This window comes from Primulina tabacum, chromosome 13 (assembly GCF_025594145.1).
Source record: "Primulina tabacum isolate GXHZ01 chromosome 13, ASM2559414v2, whole genome shotgun sequence".
NCBI classification, from domain to species: Eukaryota; Viridiplantae; Streptophyta; class Magnoliopsida; order Lamiales; family Gesneriaceae; genus Primulina; species Primulina tabacum.
In genome coordinates this window covers 17,967,023-17,989,401 of record NC_134562.1, presented here as the reverse complement: position 1 = coordinate 17,989,401, position 22,379 = coordinate 17,967,023, and the positions used below count along the sequence as shown (strand labels likewise).

The 22,379-nt window shown below is 38.6% G+C and overlaps 2 protein-coding genes across 2 annotated transcripts; both read left to right on the top strand.

Moving 5' to 3' along the window:
* Positions 1 to 7,454: 7,454 nt before the first annotated feature.
* LOC142521889 (uncharacterized) lies at positions 7,455 to 11,895 on the top strand. The gene is made up of 6 exons (XM_075625065.1): positions 7,455 to 7,499; positions 7,636 to 8,452; positions 8,538 to 8,645; positions 8,847 to 8,995; positions 9,197 to 9,562; positions 11,839 to 11,895. The coding sequence occupies exons 1-6, from the start codon at positions 7,455 to 7,457 to the stop codon at positions 11,893 to 11,895; spliced, it is 1,542 nt and encodes a 513-aa protein (XP_075481180.1).
* Positions 11,896 to 19,158: 7,263 nt separating this feature from the next.
* LOC142521888 (uncharacterized) lies at positions 19,159 to 20,046 on the top strand. Its single transcript, XM_075625063.1, has one exon. It carries the CDS (start codon positions 19,159 to 19,161, stop codon positions 20,044 to 20,046), a length of 888 nt encoding a protein of 295 aa, XP_075481178.1.
* The last annotated feature ends 2,333 nt before the right edge of the window (positions 20,047 to 22,379 follow it).

Here is a 22,379-nt window from a genome sequence, read left to right as displayed (position 1 = left end):
AGCAACCAAGCTAACTTCCATTTCTTCCATCCTTTGGAATCAGCTCATAAACTCCATTATGAGCTTCTTGTTTGATCTCCATCAAACTATAATCACCAAATTCCAACTCCTTGAAATTTGACTATCTCAACGGGAACACATAATCTGATACTTATGTGACCCTTAATGGTTCAGGGATACAGCTAGTCGTGGGTTCACATCTCCATGTGATTCAGAATAATATTTATTCTTATTCGGGTTTACCCTAGTTAACCCCATTATTTTCATCAACTCCTTGATCAAGAATGTCATAATTCATTTCTGATTGCACCCATCGGATCATGGTAAGAGCGTCTAGTAACATCGCCGGCCCATGATCCCCTAGGTATCGCTGATAGTGCCTGCAAGAACCTTTAGTCATGTTTAGCGTACAGTACGGTCCCTTCAACACACATATCCCGATCACATCGGCAACCATTGGTATATCGAGAGTTGCATATGAATTCGATATCGATGCGATTTATCTTTAAGTACTAATAGTGGCATGGTATGTGCAACTAGGAAAACACCTTTCTCTAAAGCACATTTCTTGCTCTGGTCAGAGACTCCTTGCACTATTAACTCATCAGATCACATAGGATATCTTCACCTGTAGGCGAACAGTGAATTCCCGACTACAATACATTCGCTCCTACGTATTTCGAAACTACACCCAACCTCGCCACCTGATGACCCTCAATGGAGTCGGTAAACGGATCAAAGTGCATGCTAGTACGTATATCCTCTACATTGTTCTGGGTCAAAGGACTAATGATGTACAACCATAACTACAGACTATTCCACTCGATAATTGAGAACCACTTGGAAAGTCCGAGGGAGGTTTGTTCAGTGCATCATCATATGATCATTCATATGTGTGAATGGAAATCTCCATGCCTTTAGTCAATGAAAGATGTCGTTCACGTCACAAACGCTAGTCTCGAGCTCAAGCGACCTTTATCCTGTTTTAGGCGGTTGATTCGACTAGGAACCTATTTAGAATATACAATACACTTCTTAATGAGTTTCATGATCTTACGTTGCGTTGCAGACCTCATGGTACCTATTGTACATTCAAGGACTTTATCTTTGCATCTTACATGGGTATACATATAAAGTATAATGCTATAATCGAATAAAATCGTAAAATATTATTAAAATAAAGATTGTATTATATTAGAGTCAATAAAAACCCTAGTCACAAGTTGGCTTGTCAGATACTTACTCTAACAGATTTACTGTCGGAGTACCATTTCTTTGCACCCAAGATGCATCGAAATTTAAAATTTTTGAAAATTAAAATTTTTCAAAAATTTTAAATTTCTTGGACGTCGTATGATTCAAATAAATTCCATACATAGGATATCTAGGAATTTTACCTATGTATTCTGAACTCTTACACCAACTATCTCGATCTTTAGATGATAATAGCTCTTCTTGTATATTTTTTTGAACGATCTAAATGAAACAAAGTAATTCAATACCCTCAATTAGGTCCACAATAAGAATCAATGCTCCTTGTCTAGATCGCAATAAAAAACTAGACAAATTTTGCGTTGAGACGAGATCGCTGGAATTGGAAAACTCTTGTGGGGCAGTAGCGACAGCGGCAAACGAAGGTTTTTGAGGTAGTGGTGTTCGACCGAGACCTTGTTAAGAATAAGACTGGTGTCCGATTTTGCTTTTGAGGGGGAGAGAGGAATATGATTGTGTTGTGTTGGAACATTTCATGTTCGCAATCTTGATTTCGATGTTAACAAAACTTGTTTATTTGTTTCTAATGAGTTTACCTAAGTGCGCAGAAATTGAAACTGATCATGCTATGAACTGATCAGTTACCAAGATTGAACTGAAGCTATCGAGATGCAAACTGAAAGTGCCAACTGCTTGATCGAGCTGAACCAGTTCAACTGAATTATCAAGAACAGTTCAAATGATTGTCCAGTTGATAGGTGGTTTAGCAGAAGATCTTCAGAAGCCCGGCCAGCTGATGAAGTGTTCAACTGATGAAGAGCCCAACTGACCAGTTCAACTGAATCAGTGAAATCAGTTCAACTGACGAGTCGACTGATTTCACCTCACCAGTTCAACTGACCAGTTCAGAACATCAGTTAGGAGCGAACCAGTTTGCAGATACGACAAGCTTAATCCAGCTGTGCACAAAGATACAAAAGCATTGTACGATCATTGTACAATAAGAGACATTGCAGCAACACTTAAAGCCAATTGTTCCATATATCTATTTGGAGGAAACAAATTCAAACTGCAACAGATACAATCATTGAGTCTCACTGTACGATCAGCCATTCGCCTATAAATATAAGATGAAGATCAGTGAAGACAGAGATGATGATACACACATGATATACATGTTATATATACACAGAGTGTGTTCATCAGAAAGAAGGAGGGCACGCATAATGCTTATCAGCTTTGAAGAAGCAATCAGCCCAGAGGAAACACTTCAACGTGTTATCAGCTTCGATTAGAAGCCTATTTCTCTCAGTGTGTGAGAACACCTTTCGGGTTAGTTTTAAGAGATCAGTTCTAACACACACACCACAACTCAAATCCCATCTTGCACACAGACGTAAAACATGTGTATGTAGTCTTTGACACACAGACGTTAAACAAGTGTTGACTGGAAGGTGCTGCCTTCAGTCTAGTCTAGGAGTTCAGTTAGGCAGTGGGTAAGTCCTAAGTTGGGTGGGTTATTACACTTGCTGTAATTAATCAAAGTCTTCTAGTGGATCCTACCCAAGGTGGTAGAAGGGATGACGTAGGAGCAGTTGAAGTCTCCGAACATCCATAAACATATCTTGTGTACTCTAACTGTTAACTCCTAGCTTTAAACTGACTTGATCAGTTCGAGTATCTATCAATTCAATTCTCACCACAACTGAACTGATACATGCGATAACTGATCCCCCTTTTCTTCAGTTATTCAGTTACACAATATATATATATATTTATATATAATATCAGTCTTTCTTAACGAAGGATTACTTCGAGTATTTTCCGCTTAATTTTATTTCAAACTCGATCTAATTCATCGGTGTAAACATTCTTAGAACACGAGCTATTGCAGCTCATCATGTTTTTAGAGGATTTTCCCGATCTAACATGTTGCAGTAAGTTTTTGTTGTTATTGAATGTTATAAGCTACTGACAACTTTAATTTATTAATTCTCAAGTAATGAATGTCAGGATATCAGGACTCTAATTTTATCATTATTTTATCCATGTCAAATTTTCATTTGTATATTTTCAACTTTTTAATAAATATTATACGATACAATAATTAACTTATTATCAACTCAAGTATCCTAAACTATCTAGAATATTCCTTGATAACTTTTATTCAGTAGTCAAATACTACTAATTATAATATAATTAGTAAATTTTAAATGCAATAAGTTACATCATAATCTCATCGTCGATGTGACGAGGGTACAAATCTTGTTGTTATGGTGTTCACTGTTTTATTTTTGATAGTTGCCTATTTGGAACTCTCTTACCTAAATTAGGCAGTTTCACTCTCCACAACTTTGAAATCTGGCATCCCCTTATAAACTTCTTTAAAAAAAATATTTTTTATCTCCATCAAACTAAAGTCACCAAATTAAAATCCATGAATTTGAATATATCAACGAAAACACAGAATCCAATACTTATGTGACTATCATCAATGGTTCAGAGATATATCTTGAAAATGCCCGAAATTCGTACTTGAAAATTTTGCGGAAAAATTTGAAATTTTCTTTTTAAAGGTAAATAGCTTGCCTCATTCATAAAATAAACTGAATAAAAAGTTTAACGTTTGATGTAACAGTGGAATAAAAGTTCAAATGTCGAAATAGCATCGGAAGTAAATATTGGTTTAAAAACAACAACTTAAAATAATTCATCGTGATAAAAATGAGTTTGCATAATAATGATAAGTAAACTGATAAATGAGGTCCTCGGGTTCCTACTACTGCCGACCCAAGCTAGCTTACTGGTCCCCGCCCTCGGTCCCGACCTCATCAGTACCTACAACAATCAAGTCTAGTGAGTCTAAATACTCAGCATGCATATATCGTAGATAACAAGTAAATATATCATAAAATTTTGTGTCGTGTAAAGATATCATGTCGTAAAGCATAACGTGAAAATATCTTGTCATGAGTAATTATAAATACGTGCATAACTGAATTGAAAATCGTAAGTGAAATTTTTGCTCGATAGAGCCATGTCATGAAATAGTATATCATAATTTTCTGTTGAGATTATGTTCTACTGCAAGTGGCCCATAACGTGAAATGAATCGTCTGATCAGACTAAACCACAGTATACTAGGCGGTAGAGATCTACCAATACATGAACATGAACCGGTCAGTGACCATCGGATGAAGTGATAATCCCATGATAAGCTGCAATCCCATGAACGTGAAGTGGCCACAAGCAATATCGCATATATCTCAAAAATGAACATTTTATATTTTTATGCACATAATATAATTAAATGTCCTGTATTATTTTACCGAAAGGGTTGGATCGTTCTCAGGCTCGCTGTGACCTAATTCTAGCATGAAAATGTGCGAATGATTTAACTTGACCAAAACTTTGTAATTGAATCCAAAAACGAGACAATTACGCCCAATGCCTTAGTATTTAACCATGACTCCGTGCCAACCCGAACCAACACCGAACCATCATTTAGTCATGATTAAAATACACCTAAAATGATGACATAATGCTCTTAAAATTACAGTACTCGAAATTTGTGGAATGGAGGCCAAAAACATGAAATTCTCTTTTGAGAGTCATTTTGGCACATTGCACCGTAAATTCTCGTACGACCTCTAAACTTAACCGAATCACAAACGGCCAAAATCATGACCTTACTAACTTGATGAGGTACTGTCTAGTCGAAGGCCATAGGCTAAAAGCCAACCAAGAACTCGAAACACACCTCTGAACCTGCGGGTACAGTTGCTGTCAAAAATACAGCAGCTGTTGGTGCGTTTCCTTGCGACGTTTGCAAGGCTAATGGTCATTGGGGCTTGAACCACCGACCAGATGCTCTTACCAACATCCTAAGGTGTGGCTTGAACCATGGCTAAGGGCCCTAGGCCAGCCACAATCCAAGAAACACCAACAACAACTCGAAACTCTCTCCCGAGAACGCATATGCACGCGTGGGGTGTTGCAATCGTTCTTGCTGTCATGGACCATTCCAGTGGCCATTTGATTGACCATGGCATGATCTAGACATCAAAAGGTATGGTATGAACCATGGATAAGGGCCAGAAGCCAACCAAGATCCATACCAAACCACAAAACCGAAAACCAACTTGTGCAGAAAAATGAAGGGATCGAAGGGGCTTGTCTTGTTTTGTTTGAAAATCGATGCAACCATTTATCAAGCCTTGAAAGGCCGACTTGATCTCGTCTTAAGCATAACAAGGAGACGTTCTAACCATGGCTATATCCCTTAGGGCAGCAAAGATCAGAATCATCTCCCCCTTGACAGCAAAACAGGAAATCGAGACTCAATATGACACTAGGGAAGAGTTGCTGTATTTTCTCAATTCCATCGTGCATGGGGCTTGAACTAATGGACCAACGTGATCCTGACACACCCTAGTACGTGCCTAGGTGCAGCCTTTAGAGCCTAGGATCGAGCCACCCTCCTGAAACAACAAAAACAGCCGAAACCGTGAGGAGCACAAGGAAGACAAAAAAATTTCTGTACATGTTTCAAAAAAATAAGCTGTCTTCATTTCAGTTTTCATGGTTAAAAATCATGCACATGTGTTGTTTAAAAATCAGTATATGACTTGATTGAGGAGTAAAATAAAATATAAACATGCGTTGGTTTGTTTTGAAAGAAAAACAAACGAAACGACGCCGCGGCGCGGAGGAGATGGAGCGCTTTACTTTCTACTAGATTTTTCTCTTGTTTCCACACTAATTCTCATGTTTTTCTCTACTGAATGGCTACTGAATATTTCGGTGGAATGATGGGGAGGGAAGTCTAGGAGAATAAATGAGAGGTTGCAAGATAAAAGGAAGAGAATAATTTTTCTATCTTTGTAGTTTGTTAGATAAGGAAATGAGAATGATATCAAAAGATTTTGAAGGATACTAGAGGGTGCACTTGGTCGAATTTTTAGTCTAGGAACAAGGGAGAAAATTTCTTGATTATTTATTTTTTGGTGATTTAAAAGTGGGGGAAATTATCTACCTAGTAAAGAATAAGGAATGAGTTGACAAACTAATTTAAATCTTTTAAAAGAAGGGGTGACCGAATTTTTTTTTTTTTTGTGGTAAATGGGGATGGAATATTGCAAGATAAACATGGTAGAAATATTGCTTAAATGTTAATTAGTGGTAAATAAAATTTAGGGGATTATCTAACAAGAAAAGGATTAGGAAAGAATCAAATGAATGAGTTGTCAAATATTGTTAATCTAGAAAAGGAGGGGGGCCGATTTTTTATCAACCAAGGTAGGGTAGAAAATTGCTTAATTATTAATTAAATGAGGATTTAAAAATGAAGGGATTATTAACCATGAAAGGGATAAGGAAAGGAAATCAAATAATGGTGAGTTGCCAAAATTTAAATCTTTTAAAGTGTAATGGCCGAAAATTATAATAAAATGGAGGGGGAAAATATTTCTTAATTATTGAATTTTAAATCTCTAGTGTTTTATCTACCCATTAAATATTTTAGTGAATCAATAAATTAATTATGGAATAACATTATCTTGCATGCATGGCTAAACATTTAAATTACTTAAATAATTACTTAAACATTCTTTTACGTTAAATTAACTTATTATTTATCTAAAATAAATTCTAGAAATGTTTTCTTAATATTAAATTTTATCTCAATACTCCCACTCCAGTCCGGCCTCACTTAATTAACTGAAAAGATAACAACTAAACTACTGCATAAAATAATTAAATTTAAAGAAAATAATATAAATCCTCATGCAATAAAATCATTTTAATTTAAATACTAGGAATTATGCATCGCTTATATGTAGTCTGATTTAACGGGTTGTACATATCTTGCTATGGTTCACAACTTAATGTGATTCAGGACAAAATTTGTCCTTATTCGGGCTTATCATAATTATCATCATTCTTTTCATGAACCCTTTAATCAATTAAAGATTTTGATGACTTTATGTATTATTTCTTTTATTTACAGACTGATAGGATGCTATAATTTATTGAGTTGAATGTTATACTTTTATTTGCTTTAGTTACTTATTCCGCATGAATGATTTTGGATATTATAGAATTCATTTATTTGATTATTTATCCTAATTTATTTATGATGAATTAATTATGCATGGTTTAGGGAAAAAACTAGTGTAAATTAAATAAATTTAGAAGTAGGGTCGTTTCAGTTGGTATCAGAGCGGTGGTTCTTGAATAGGATTATGCCTGTTGCCGCTTCCATGGAGCTCGAGAAGTCACGCCTCTATGTCTGTGAGTTTTATTGTTTAATTTTTTTTAAATGTTTAGATTTATCTACTTATATGACTGTTAGAAATAAATGTTGGACCCCTTTTATTTTAAAACTGCATATTGGTTACGTGTTGGGTTGGACGACTTGTACAGAGATGCCTCCTAGACGAGTTCTTTGCAGAGATAGTAAGGATAGGTTGGGAGGAGGAGATTCTACCCCCTCCTCCTAATCAGGATGTTAGTGCTCGTGTGCTAGCTGGTATGGCTCGATTACTGGAGCAGCATGTTGGGAATGCCGCGAGAGTTCAACCAAAGGTAGTTTATGAGTGGTTTAGGAGGATGGAACTCGAGGACTTTTCTGGCACTACTGATCCATTCGTGGCTGAGGGATGGATTATGTATTTGGAGGTGATGGTTAGGGATATGGAGTACACTGATCGAGTTCGTTGTACCATTTATTTGCTGAAGGGAGACACTTCTATATGGTGGGAGGGAGTAGAGCGAGGAGTGAATCTGGCGACATTGACTTGGGAGGGCTTGAAGAGGGTATTCTATGATAAGTATTTCACTGCCGATGTCTGTTCGAGGTTGAAGAGAGAATTTATGAGTCTCCGCTACGGGGATTCATCTGTTGCTGAATTCGTCCAGAAGTTTGACCGGGACTTTAACTTTATGCCCCTGATTGAAAATGATGCTGCAGAGAAGTTACGTCATTTATTGGATTGTTTCAGGCCGACGATCCGTTGGGATGTGATGCTAGTAGACCTGATTGACTATACTGCAGCTTTTGTTAAAGCCTTTCGAGCTGAGCAGTCATTGAAGGACATTGAGTGGGAGATGCAGCGCAAGAGAAACCGTGCCCAACAATCCAGTCAGCATAATAAGAAGCTTTTCATCAGGCCTAGCAAGGGACAGGGTCAGCAGAAACCGGGAGCAACGAGGCAGCCACAGAAACCGGGAGCGCCGAAGAGTGATGTGAAGCCATTATGCAAGGAATGCAACCGCCACCATTATGGAAAGTGTATAGTTATCTGGAAAGTGTTTCAAATGTTTAGAGCAAGGACATATCGCCCTCAATTGCCCTAAGCTAGAGGCACCTAAAAATGGTAGGGCGTACGTCATCCATGCAGAGGAGGCTGAGCCAGACACTGCAATCATCATAGGTATTTTAATCAGCATTTCCCTTTGCTGATTTATTTTGGAAATATAGGTGGCATGCTAGTATTGCTTAAGATACAAGGCATGATTGTTGATTAATCTTGCAACCGTTAGAAAATCCTAGACTATGAACCCTAGGAACTTGTAATTTTGGGCATTTATGGGTTAAGAAATGTGTGTCGCATGGGCTGTTACTGTAATTTCAGGAAGGATCTACCTTAAGGGTCTAGCCATGAATTTGCTGTTAGATTTTGGAGCTACACATTCCTTTATTTACGAGTCTTTTGTGAGCCATCTGAAGGCCTCACCCAAGCAGTTGCGTTTGGGATTTAAAGTTATGGTGCCATCGGGAGAGGTGATTCTATAATATAGTGTGGTTCGTGATATTGAGCTCGAGATGAAAGGACACCTCGTTCGAGCTGATTTTATTGTACTTCTTATGCCTGACTTCGACATTATTTTGTGTATGAATTGTTTTGCGAATGGAGCTTCGATCGATTTTTGTCGGAGGACCGTATTTATTAATCCAGTCGGTGGGAAGTCATTCTAATTTTAGGCAGCTCAGAGTAGTCTTGTGCCACACATTATCTCTTGCTTGCGTGCGAGGAGGTTAAGGATTAAGCGATGTCAAGCTTTCCTGGCTACTATTGTCTCGATCCCTTACACTGCCAGTCGGACTATTGAGGAGGTGGAGATCGTCAAGGAGGTTCCTGATGTTTTTTCCGACAACGTGACCGGCGTTCCACCAACAAGAGAGGTGGAGTTTTCTATCGAGCTGATGTCGGGTACCGTGCCAATTTCTAAGGCACGTTATTGTCTTGCACCTACGAAGATGAAAGAGCTGAAAGATCAAATTCAAGAGTTGTTAAACAAGGGTTTTATTCGTCATAGCTCATCTCCATGGGGCGGGCTTGTTCTCTTTGTGAAAAAGAAAGATGGCAGTCTTAGACTCTGCATTGATTACCGAGATTTGAATAGAGTGACAGTGAAGAACAAGTATCTGTTACCAAGAATTGAAGACCTATTTGATAAGTTGCAAGGAGCTTCGACGTTCTTGAAGATAGATCTTTGTTCCGGATATCTCAGTTGAAATTCAAAGAAGCGAACGTCCATAAGACTGCTTTCAGAACTCATTATGGACACTACAAATTTCTTGTGATTCCTTTTGGGTTGAAAAATGCCCCAGCGATCTTCATGGATCTCATGAATCGCGTATTTCAGCCGTATTTGGATCAACTTATTATCATGTTCATAGACGGCATTCTGATCTGCTCGAGAAGCCATGAAGAGCATAGTCAGTATCTGAAGACGACGCTACAGTTCTTCGAGATCGAAAGTTGTTTGCCAAATTCAACAAATGCGAGTTCTGGTTGGAGAAGGTGGCGTTCTTAGGCCACATTATTTCGAGGGATGGATGACCGAGCAAAACTTGCACTGTGAAATCCTCAATAAAAATATGATTTTGTATACTCAAAATTTAATCGCAAGTGCACGATGTCAAGTAATAGTATAATGTACGTGAGTACGAGTATCGTTCCACTGAAGACTGTATTTAACAATTATTATTGTCAGTTATTCGATCTTTAGCAACGAAAAATGATTGGTTGTTTTATTACTACTATAATCAAATAAACATGTAAATAAAAATATTCAAGAATCAAGTAATGAAATATAGTGTCTAAAATGGTTGAGTAAGATTCAATAAGAAATAAATTTGTTGGGAATATCGGTTCACCTACCCTTCGTTAATTAATTAATTTATTCGATAATGATTGTATGCCTCCGACAGGATTTTCTATTCAATTGAACACACTCTCTCGAGCTATGCCAAACTAATTCTACTCAATGAAGTAATTAAATGTCCTTTAATTATTTATCAAGAGTGAATTGCATGTCGATTTATGAAATCCCCTAGTTTTCGACCCTCAGGACTCTGACTATCGGCGCGTATCCAATTTCATATGTCTATGTAAATTGTAGATCCACGGATTATACTACTCGTTTCTATCACAAGTTATTCTCTCGAACTCACTCGCAATATAAAAACGTTGTCAAAGTTAGCTACACTCTAACAACACGATAAAACAGTAGTATAATCAAGAATAACGCAACCATCGAAATATAAATTAATTCAAATCAACATTCGGGGTAGGATCCCCTTAAATCCCAACAAATAATAAAAAGTTAGCTACTAGAATTCATATTAAAAATAAACACAACAATGTTTAAAAGTTGAAAACTAAATTAGAAATACTAGAATTGACGAAAAAGGCGAAGAACGGTGCCCGGAAATCCTCGAATATTCAATCCAAGCGCAAAAGTCTCTCCAAAGCTTATGGCGGCTCTGAATAGTGATGAAGAATGACTCATTTCGTGCCTCCACACCCTACCATATCATCCACCTTCAGAAAATAAGGAATGGGATCGTCCAGAATTTTTTCCAAAATTACAAGCGCGCCCGGGCGGACATAAGTTTCCGCCCGGGCGGATGGTCTTCGCAAATTCAGCACTTCAATTTTCCTTGAATGCGCCCGGGCGGACATAAGTTTCCGCCCGGGCGGATGGTCTTCGCAAAAGAAGAATTTTTCACAGCTCTCAGGCGCCCGGGCGGACATAAATGTGCGCCCAGGCAGTGGTCCTTCGCAAAAATTCTCTTTTTTTTTTATTTTTGCACGAATCTCCTGCATTTTCACACCGAGACACATGATTAATAAAAAATAATATAAACTAAAATGTGACAAAATGCATGCAATTTAAAGATAAAGGCAGCACAACGAAACAAAACATGACATGAAAAACAAGTAAAATCCACCTATATCAACCCCCCAATACTAACCTTTTGCTCGCCCTCGAGCAAAACAGGTGACAAGACAAAATAGAACATGACACAAAATAGCTCGACAGTGAATTCATAGTCATCAACTAGCCTCTGCGAAACTCAACATATTCCCTTGTCGATCGATGTAAAAGCATAATTCTTCGCACTTCCTTTGGTCTAGACATAGTTTCAAATAAAGTCTGAACGTGCGTGTGTGTTGTTAGTCCTAGCGCCACAAATGACAGATAGATCCATTTTCAACCATTGTCAGAGATTTAAATCAGTCTGTTAGTGTAAATCTTACTCTCCTTTATTCCTCTACACTCGGTATCCATCAACAACTATTTTTCTATTTTTTCCTCTCTTTTTTTTCTGAATAGGAATGCAGCAATGAAAGGACTATATTAGAACTTTTAATTTCAGATTCACATTCATGAGTTTTTCATTTTTAGCCAGGAATAGGATTTCATTCCGTAATTCAGCTCCACAACACCTTACATCTCCAACTTTAGCCAGGAATAGAATTTCATTCCTTTATTCGGCTCCCCCACACCTTACATCTCCAACTTTCTCTTTTTTTTTTGCTGATAGATACCTCGATTCGAGAGAATATAGTCAAGCTCAATTCATACCTTCAAACATCTTTGTTCCCCACTTTAGTTTAAAATTTTCACCATCTTATCATACATGCTTCTAGTTCTAACATTTGTGCAAAGAGAGTTGAACGTTTCAAATAAAACTTCATGTCTTTACCACGGTAAGTGCTAAGAAGTGCAAGTACACTACAGACAGGGCATGTCTCATCACTTCCTAATCATCCTTGACTAACAAGTCTACTTCAAACACAGTCGGCTGACACACCAATGCAAAAATGACGAACACTAAATGCAAACAAATAAAACTAACAAAGAAAAAGAATGGCACATAACACAACACCCATCCACCCCCCAATACTAAAGTCGAGCAGTGTCCCCAATGCAACAGACGATAGAAAAGAGACAGACAGTGCATAACAAAACATATGCAATATGACCTAAACATGCAATAGAAATAGAAATAAACAAAAAAAAAATCTAAACGAAATGCAAGAAATAAAAAGAAGGGAAAAAAGTGACTCCCCTCTCAAATGCGCTTGTCAGGTGCTAGCTTTGTACGCTCTAAGCACACGTACTTCAGGTGTGGAGGCCGTGGTTTTAGCTCACGTGTTGGCGGTTCCTCAATGCTTGACTTTTGAGTGGTCAAATCTCTTTGATCTCCCATGTCCTCCAATTTCATCATTTCTGACTTCTTCCATTGATGGTTGGCGTTACAGTACTGCCACTCTTGTAGATTTTTCTTCATCAAGTTCATCCTCCTTCAATTCAGTGGTGAGCGTGGCTTTCAATGGGTCCTTCATAGCATCCTGCACAAATTGACACACAAGTGAATCCAATGAATCAACTATAAAACAATCATTAGTGTGCAGTGTGTGCTTAAGAGCGTTAAAAGCATTCAAAGTTATTTCTTCCTTCCCCACTCTCAATCTCAACTTCCCTTCTTGCACTTCAATCACGGCCTTGCCAGTTGCAAGGAATGGTCTCCCTAAAATCAAAAGCATCTCCCTATCCTCTTCCATGTCAAGCACCACAAAATCTATAGGAAATGTAAACTTTCCCACTTTCACCAACACATCTTCTTTGACTCCTCGTGGATGTTTGACGGATCCGTCAGCTAGTTGCAAGGACATCTGTGTTGGTTTAGGCTCGTCCAATCCAAGTTTCCTGAATACAGATAAAGGCATAAGATTAGTGCTCGCACCAAGATCACATAAAGCTTTAGGAAAAACAACATCACCAATCATGCAAGGGATAGAAAAACTCCCTGGATCTTTTAGCTTTGGTGGGATCTGGTTTTGTACCAATGCAGAGCAATTATCAGTCAATTTTACCGTCATGTGATCCTCCAACTTCCGCTTGTTAGCTAAAATGTCTTTCAGAAATTTAGCATAGCTCGGCATTTACATCAAGGCATCAACAAAAGGAATATTGATGTGCAATTTTTTAAATACCTCAAGAAACTTACCGAATTACGCATCAAGTTTTGCTTTTTTCATTCCTGCAGGAAAAGGAGGAAGTATAACAATTTTGGATTGTGTAGTGGGTGCTGGTGTAGAGTTAGAAAACTTACCTGTGTGCGTACCAACCGCTTCTTTTCCTTGATCCTCTTTTTCTTTTTCCTCTGGTTCAAGCACTTTTCCATTCCTCAATGCTATGGCTTTCACTTGCTCTTTCGGGTTAGTCTCAGTGTTGCTTGGCAAGGTGCCTGGCTCTCTACTTGCTATCATTTTCGCTAACTGCCCAATCTGATTCTCTAGCCCCTTTATTGATGCATCCTGATTCTGTAGTCTAGTCTCGGTGGCTGAAATGAACTTAGACATCATTTGCTCCAAATTAGACTTTTCTTCTCGAGGATGGTCAGATCTATACATCGGTTGTTTTCCAAACGGTTGTCCTCTCTGTGGTCGATTCTGACTGTTTTGACCGCCCCATGAGAAGTTGGGATGTTGCCTCCATCCAGGGTTATATGTGTTCGAATATGGATCATTCCTCGGACGGTTGTGGACTCCCACTTGATTCACCGGTGCCTCATTTTGCACATAGAAGGGATTGTCATCTTGACAGTCCTTCACATAGTGTTCTCCTCCGCATTTTTCACAAAATATCTCTTGCAGGCGCATCGCTGATTCCGTTTACGTTCATACTGTATATTTCCCTGTTAAGTGCTTCTAGTTGTGCAGTGACAGCTGAAAAATCAGTTACCTGGTGTACTCCTGCATTCCTTCGCTGAGTGTTCCTCTCAGATTGAGGGTGATAGCTGCTAGCAGCCATCTCCTCTAGTAACTCATACCCCTCTTCGGCCGTTTTCCTCAACAGATTTCCGCAGGCCGCAACATCTATCATGGTTCGGTTAGATGAAATTAAACCATAGTAAAAAGTTTGGACAACTAACCCAAGAGGCAACTCATGATGTGGGCATTTTCGCAATAAGTCTTTGTAGCGCTCCCAAGCCTCGTAGAGTGACTCTTGCTCAAATTGAGAGAAGGTGGTTATGTCCGCTCGTAGCTTCATGGTTTTCGATGGAGGAAAGTATTTCAAGAGGAATGCCTTAGCCATGTCTTCCCAAGTTGTGATTGACCCTACAGACAAAAAATTCAACCAAGATTTAGCTTTATCACGCAAAGAGAACGGAAATAAACGTAGTCTAACAACATCATCTGAAACTCCATTAAATTTAAAAGTATCGCAAATTTCTAAGAAGTCGGCGATGTGAGTGTTTGGATCATCTAGCGCATTTTCCCCGAATTGGACAGTGTTTTGTATCATTTGAATTATGGCTGGCTTGATCTCAAACTGGTTTGCCCTGACAGTTGGTCGCACTATGCTTGGACGTGCTCCATCAAGTGACGGTTGCGCATACTCAAGCATTGGTATACGCCTTGGCTCTCCGACCCTTGGATCTTTGTGATGCTCCTCCTGACGTTCGTTCCTGTTCATTATGTCTCTAAGCCTCTACTGTTGTCGCCTCCTGCGTAAGGTTCTTTCAATCTCGGGATCGAATATCTCTAGTTCAGAATCTAGAGACCTTGGCATGCACAAGAGAAATACATGCGAAAAAATCGAAAGTAACAAAAAAAATAAAACAGATAATGTGAAAGTAAATAAGTGAAAATAAAATTGTAGATTAACAGTCCCCGGCAACGGCGCCAAAAACTCGACCGATCAAAACTTGCACTGTGAAATCCTCAATAAAAATATAATTTTGTATGCTCAAAATTTAATCGCAAGTGCACGATGTCAAGTAATAGTATAATGTACGTGAGTACGTGTAACGTCCGAAAAATCAGTCCACGTAAACCACATGCATGCAAAAATATTTTAATTTCTTAATTGTCTTATTTAATTGCTTTTAAATGCTAGCATGATGTTTTATATGATTAAATATAGGATTGCATGATTAAATGATTATGTGACATGTTTTCATGAAATTAAGGATTTTTACCCGAATATTCGATAATAGACAGGGAAAAGGAGACCGGGGACGACCAAGACAAGAATATTTATTTTTCGTTAAATAATGGCAAGGGTTCCTAATATGATTAAAAATGATTTAATTTTTAAAAAAATGTTGGAGTTCGAATTACTTTGCGAATCGAGATCGATTTTTCCCGGGAAGCCGGTTTTGGGCAAACAAGGAGTTTTAAAAGATCAAAAATATTAATTTTGGGAAAATTATTTTATAAACTTTTATTATTTAATTAATTAAGTTTTATTGGACCCAATTTAATTAATTTAAGTAGGCCCAAATACCTTTAAGCAAGCAAGCCCAAAACCAAAGCCCATTAATATGTAATTAAGTTTATAAATAACTAAACCTAGTTTTCAAACCCTCATATTTTAGCCTCCATCAGCCGAGAGCACCTTGCACACACTCACAATATTTTCGAAAATAAGGAGAAGAAAAAGGTTAGGAGTTCTTCGTCGTCTGATCGTCCAACGTCGCACCCTCGCCGAAGATCGAATAATCGAGCGTTATAAACGCAAAGGCACGTTTCCTAAACTCTTTTAACATCATACAAATCATATTATGCATGATTTAATTGTGGATGCAAGCATAAAATAGGCATTCGATTATTTTTACGGTAGAATGTTTATACGGCGTTTTTACGTTTTTATGAAAAATGATTTTTAATCCAACGATACGCTGCCAAGGTTGGATGGTATAAGAGTGGAAAATGATCAAAACATGATAAATTAAAAAGGAAAACTAAGCTAGAAACCATAGGATTTTTAAACCAAAAGAAAGAAAGGGGCCGAGAGTTTGAAAGGCTTGTATGCTTGTTGTGGCTCATAGGGTTCGATCACTATGCATGGGGTCTTGGGGCTCGCCAGGTCTAGGGGTTTGGTCCTAGGGGTCAGTGGTCTAGGGCTGGGTTGGGTCCTAGGGCGGCTAGGTGCGTGGGAGTGGCTCGGGAAGAGTCCTAGTCAGGGACGTAGCCAGAAAAAGTTTCGATCCTGGGCTAAAAATTTGTGGGCTAAAATGTGGACTAAAATTTGTGATATACTCAATGTTATTTTATTTTTTAAATTTGTGGGCTAAAATATGTGCTAAAATTTAAAAAAAAACTCCATCCATATTTTTAAATAAGCCCAAAATCAAGCCTGGGCTGGAGCCCACCCCAGCCTTTGGGGTGGCTCCGTCCCTGGTCCTAGTGAACTAGGACTCTCCCCCAAGCATGATCACGCTGCTGTGCTTCGGGAGAATGGTGCAGCGGGGCTAAGGGCGAGCTAGGTTGGTCCATCAGGGTCAAGGGAGGTTGGACAATGGTTGGGTCGTGGGTTGGTTCAGGGTGGCTCGACATGGCTCGAGCCAAGCGCAGAAAAACGTGAAGACATCTTCAATGGTGCGCAGGCTGCTGTTTGTTTTCAGGTGGCTTGTTCGCACGGTCAGGGGCTGGGCTAGGCTTGGGCTGGGTCTGGGCTAGGCTTGGGCTGGGTCTGGGCTTTGTCCAGGGATGATTAGGGTCGTGTAGGCTCGGTGGTGGCTCAGCTGGAAGAGTCCTAGTGGGCTAGGAATTTATAAGCGTGAGCTTCCTTCCAGCAGTGCAGAATTTGGTGCTTCTGTCCGAGGAGAGTTTGAGCGACTAGGGGCTTTTCCTTTGGGTCAAGGTTGGTCAGGAGGGTGGCTAAGTCGGTTGGCTAGGGTTCGGCTCAAGGTGGCTCGGGCGTGGCTCGAGTAAATCGGGAGATGGCTCGGTGGTTTCGATTAGGTGTCAATATTTTGAATTTTAGAACAAGAAATAGAACCATGGGTCCACGGGTGCGGTTCATGGTTCCTAAGGGTAGAATAAATACTAAAAATGTTATGTTTTAAATTTGGGATCAAAATAATGAGTTTCGGAATTTTCCGGGATTTAATCGACGCACAAAACGTTAATTAACGAATTAATAGAAACGCCTAGTTTAAGCTTTATAAAATTATGGAAAAATTAGGTTTAAGCTTAAATAATTATTAAAAGCCTAAGTTTTCAATTTGGGAATTTTATATTAAGGTTTGGTTTAATTCGGGATTAAAACGCGTTAATAAGTCTTATTTAAAGATTAAATTAAAAGTCATCGATTTAAGCAAAATAAAATTATGGGAAAATTCATGTAAGCTTAAATAATTATTTAGAATAATCCCATGTCATTAAAAGTGAGAAAATGATAAATTGAGAATTTTTACGTCCAGGGGCAAAACAATCTTTTCACACTTAGGAAAATTCATAAACGCTTGGCAGCGTCCCGAAGGATCATAACGCATGTTAAATAATATTTTATGATTTATTATGATGATTTTGATGATAATATGTATTTTTATGATTATGGTCAAGCTGTGCAATTTATACTGTCTAAAATGTTATTTTTTGAAAGCTTTCTTATTTTATGATTTTTAAAGAAAAGGAAAAATATTTTGAAGGATGTGAATTGACTGTGACAAAAGATATGATTTATGATTATGATTTTGTAGGGATAACGTGAGGGGAAAAGGCCCAGAGGGAACCCATTTATGGGGAAAGGCCCAGAGGGAACCTGTCTGTGGGAAAAGGCCCCCGAGGGAACCCCGACGATCGTATTTCCATGGTGGAGCCTAGTGTACACCTCATGGGCCATGTGGAGCTAAGACTGCAGTCGACCAAAGGATAAAAGCTAATCACTTTCAAGGATCAAACTTCATCCAAAATGATATATGTTTGAAAGCTTTACGATTTTAATGATTTTATGATATATGATTTATGATATTGATTAAAGCTATTTTTAAATGATTTTTTTAAAAAAATTTATTTATGCTTAAGTTATTTTAAGATGATTTTACTATTTATGATTTTTTTATGCTCAAATAATTTTTAATGGTTTATTTATATTCAAAAGATAATTTTAAATAAAAATATGATTTTAAAATGTATGTAGATGTATATGTATTATTTGTTATCTATGTTTAGAACGTGTTGAGTCTTTAGACTCACTAGGTTTGTATGATGCAGGATTTGATGATTTTTGGAGGTGGTGACGATTGAGTCGATCGAGTGCAGCAGTACACACCCGAGGGCCTTTATGTTTCCGCACTAGCTAGATAGATTTATGATTTAGAGATTTTGCTAATGATTTTCATTAGAGATATTTTTATGCTTTATTTTTATTGTTAGCCGATCTTTTCAAATGTCGATTTAGGAATTTTTGGTTAGCCGATGATTTAGGATTTTATTTCATGCACTTGAGATTTAAATTGTTAAATTATTTTATTTAGTTTAGTATTTAGAATTTATGATTTATGAAAAAAAAATATCGAGGTCGTTTCAGTTGGTATCAGAGCCGAGGTTTCCCCAAAGGGTTGTGTACTGTCACTTCGAGAAGTTCAAGAAGTCACGCCTCAACTATGTGAGTTTTTACTGCTTTATATTTATATGCTTAAAATTCTTTCAATGATTATATGATGCATGATATAAATGTTATTTGCATGCTGCATGAAAAATTTTAAAATGCATGTTGGTTACGTGGTTTGGACGACGTATACAGATATGCCTCCTAGAAGGAATGTGCTTAGGACTGATGAGGTTAGACAGGAGGAGAATATTCCATAGCCTCCACCTGCTTTAGGATGCTAGTGCCCGTGTATTAGCCGATATGGCCCGTTTCTTTGAGCAGCACGTTGGGAATGGAGCAATGGGTAGGCCAGAGCCAGTATATGAGCGTTTCAGGAGGATGCACCCCGATGAGTTCCATGGCACTACTGATCCATTCGTGGCTGAGGGATGGATTAGATCATTAGAGGTAATCTTTTGTTATATGGACATGGCGGACGCCGACCGCGTTCGATGTACTATCTATCTGTTGAAAGGCGACGCTTCCTTATGGTGGGAGGGAGCGGAGCGAGGAGTGAATATGGCGACTTTGACTTGGGAAGAATTCAAGAGAGTGCTCAATGACAAGTACTTCACATCCGATGTTCGTTCTAGGCTTAAGAGAGAGTTTATGAGTCTCCGTCAGGGGGATTGGACTGTTGCCGAGTTTGTACAGAAGTTTGATAGGGGCTGTCACTTTGTGCTCTTGATTGCCAATGATGCTGTTGAAAAATTACGACATTTTCTAGATGGTTTGAGGCCGACTATTCGACGTGATGTGATGCTTGTCGATCCTGCTGATTATACTACCGCCGTTGCCAGAGCTTTTAGAGCCGAGCAGTCATTGAAGGATATCGATTGGGAGATGCAGCGAAAGAGTAACCGTGCTCAGCAAGCTAATCAGAGTAATAAAAAGCCTTATACGGGACCTTCTAAGCAACCAGAACCACCAAAACCACAAGGGCAACCACCTAAAGGAAATGTTCCAAAGACTGATAACAAACCACTGTGCAAGGAGTGCAATCGTCCACATAGTGGGAAGTGCATGTGGGGCACCTACAAGTGCTTCAATTGCGGAGAGTTGGGACACAAGATGGTGGAATGCGCAAAGCCTAGGCAACCCATGACCAGAAGAGTCTATGTGATGCAAGCTGCAGAGGATGAGACATAGCCGGCACTACACTGATTTCGAGATAACCTAGCTGTTTAACATTTTTCGATGCTCTTCTTGCATGAAATGTTAAATTGGGTGATGGTATTTGATTGGGATATTGAAGAACTTGGAGGAAAATAGGATGCATGCACTACTTGAGCTGGATTTAGGAGTCGACTTTGGAAATATTTTTGAGTTAGAATTGTAATTTTCAAGATTTTGATGACCGAATTGTAGAGTTAGAGGTTACGTTTGAGATGAATAATGGAATCTAAGCTTTGCAATCATCAAGTCAAGTAAAATTTCGAGGACGAAATTCAATTTAAGGGGGGGAGAATTGTAACGTCCGAAAAATCAATCCACGTAAACCACATGCATGCAAAAATATTTTAATTTCTTAATTGTTTTATTTAATTGCTTTTAAATGATAGCATGATGTTTTATATGATTAAATATAGGATTGCATGATTAAATGATTATGTGACATGTTTTCATGAAATTAAGGATTTTTACCCGAATATTCGATAATAGGCAAGGAAAAGGAGACCGGGGACGACCAAGACAAGAATATTTATTTTTCGTTAAAAAATGGCAAGGCTTCCTAATATGAATAAAAATGATTTAATTTTTTAAAAAAATGTTGGAGTTCGAATTACTTTGCGAATCGAGCTCGATTTTCTCGGGAAGCCGGTTTTGGGCAAACAAGGAGTTTTAAAAGATCAAAAATATTAATTTTGGGAAAATTATTTTATAAACTTTTATTATTTAATTAATTAAGTGTTATTGGGCCCAATTTAATTAATTTAAGTAGGCCCAAATACCCTTAAGCAAGCAAGCCCAAAACCAAAGCCCATTAATAGGTAATTAAGTTTATAGATAACTAAACCTAGTTTTCAAACCCTCATATTTCAGCCTCCATCAGCCGAGAACACCTTGCACACACTCACAATATTTTCGAAATAAGGAGAAGAAAAAGGCTAGGAGTTCTTCGTCGTCTGATCGTCCAACGTCGCACCCTCGCCGAAGATCGAATAATCGAGCGTTATAAACGCAAAGACACGTTTCCTATACTCTTTTAACATCATAAAAATCATATTATGCATGATTTAATTGTGGATGCAAGAATAAAATAGGTATTCGATTATTTTTACGGTAGAACGTTTATACGGCGTTTTTACGTTTTTATGAAAAATGATTTTTAATCCAATGATACGCTGCCAAGGTAGGATGGTATAAGAGTGGAAAATGATCAAAACATGATCAATTAAAAAGTAAAACTAAGCTAGAAACCGTAGGATTTTTAAACCAAAAGAAAGAAAGGGGCCGAGAGTTTGAAAGGCTTGTATGCTTGTTGTGGCTCATAGGGTTCGATCACTATGCATGGGGTCTTGGGGCTCGACCAGGTCTAGGGGTTTGGTCCTAGGGGTGGTTGTATAGGGCTGGGTTTGGTCCTAGGGCGGCTAGGTGCGTGGGAGTGGCTAGGGAAAAGTCCTAGTGAACTAGGACTCTCCCCCAGGCATGATCACGCTGCTGTGCTACGGGAGAATGGTGCAGCGGGGCTGAGGGCGAGCTAGGTTGGTCCATCAGTGTCAAGGGAGGTTGGACAATGGTTGGGTCGTGGGTTGGTGTAGGGTGGCTCGACGTGGCTCGAGCCAAGCGCAGAAAAACGTGGAAGACATCTTCAATGGTGCACAGGCTGCTGTCTGGTTTCTGGTGGCTTGTGTGCATAGTCAGGGGCTGGGCTAGGCTTGGTCTGGGTCTGGGCGTTGTCCAGGGATGATTAGGGTCGTGTGGGCTCGGTGGCGGCTCAGCTGGAAGAGTCCTAGTGGGCTAGGAATTTATAAGCGTGAGCTTCCTTCCAGCGTGCAGAATTTGGTGCTTCTGTCCAGGAGAGTTTGAGCGACTAGGGGCTTGTCCTTTGAGTCAAGGTTGATCAAGAGGGTGGCTAAGTGGGTTGGCTAGGGTTTGACTCAAGATGGCTCGGGTATGGCTCGAGTAAATCGGGAGATGGCTCAGTGGTTTCGATTAGGTGTCAATATTTTGAATTTTAGAACAAAAAATAGAACCATTGGTCCACGGGTGCGGTTCATGGTTCCTAAGAGTTCAATAAATACTAAAAATGTCATGTTTTAAATTTGGGATCAAAATAATGAGTTTCGGAATTTTCCGGGATTTAATGGCTGCACAAAACGTTTATTAACGAATTAATTGAAACACCTAGTTTTATGCTTTATAAAATTATGAAAAATTAGGTTTAAACTTAAATAATTATTAAAAGCCTATGTTTTCAATTTAGGAATTTTATATTAAGGTTTGGTTTAATTCGGGATTAAAACGCGTTAATAAGTCAT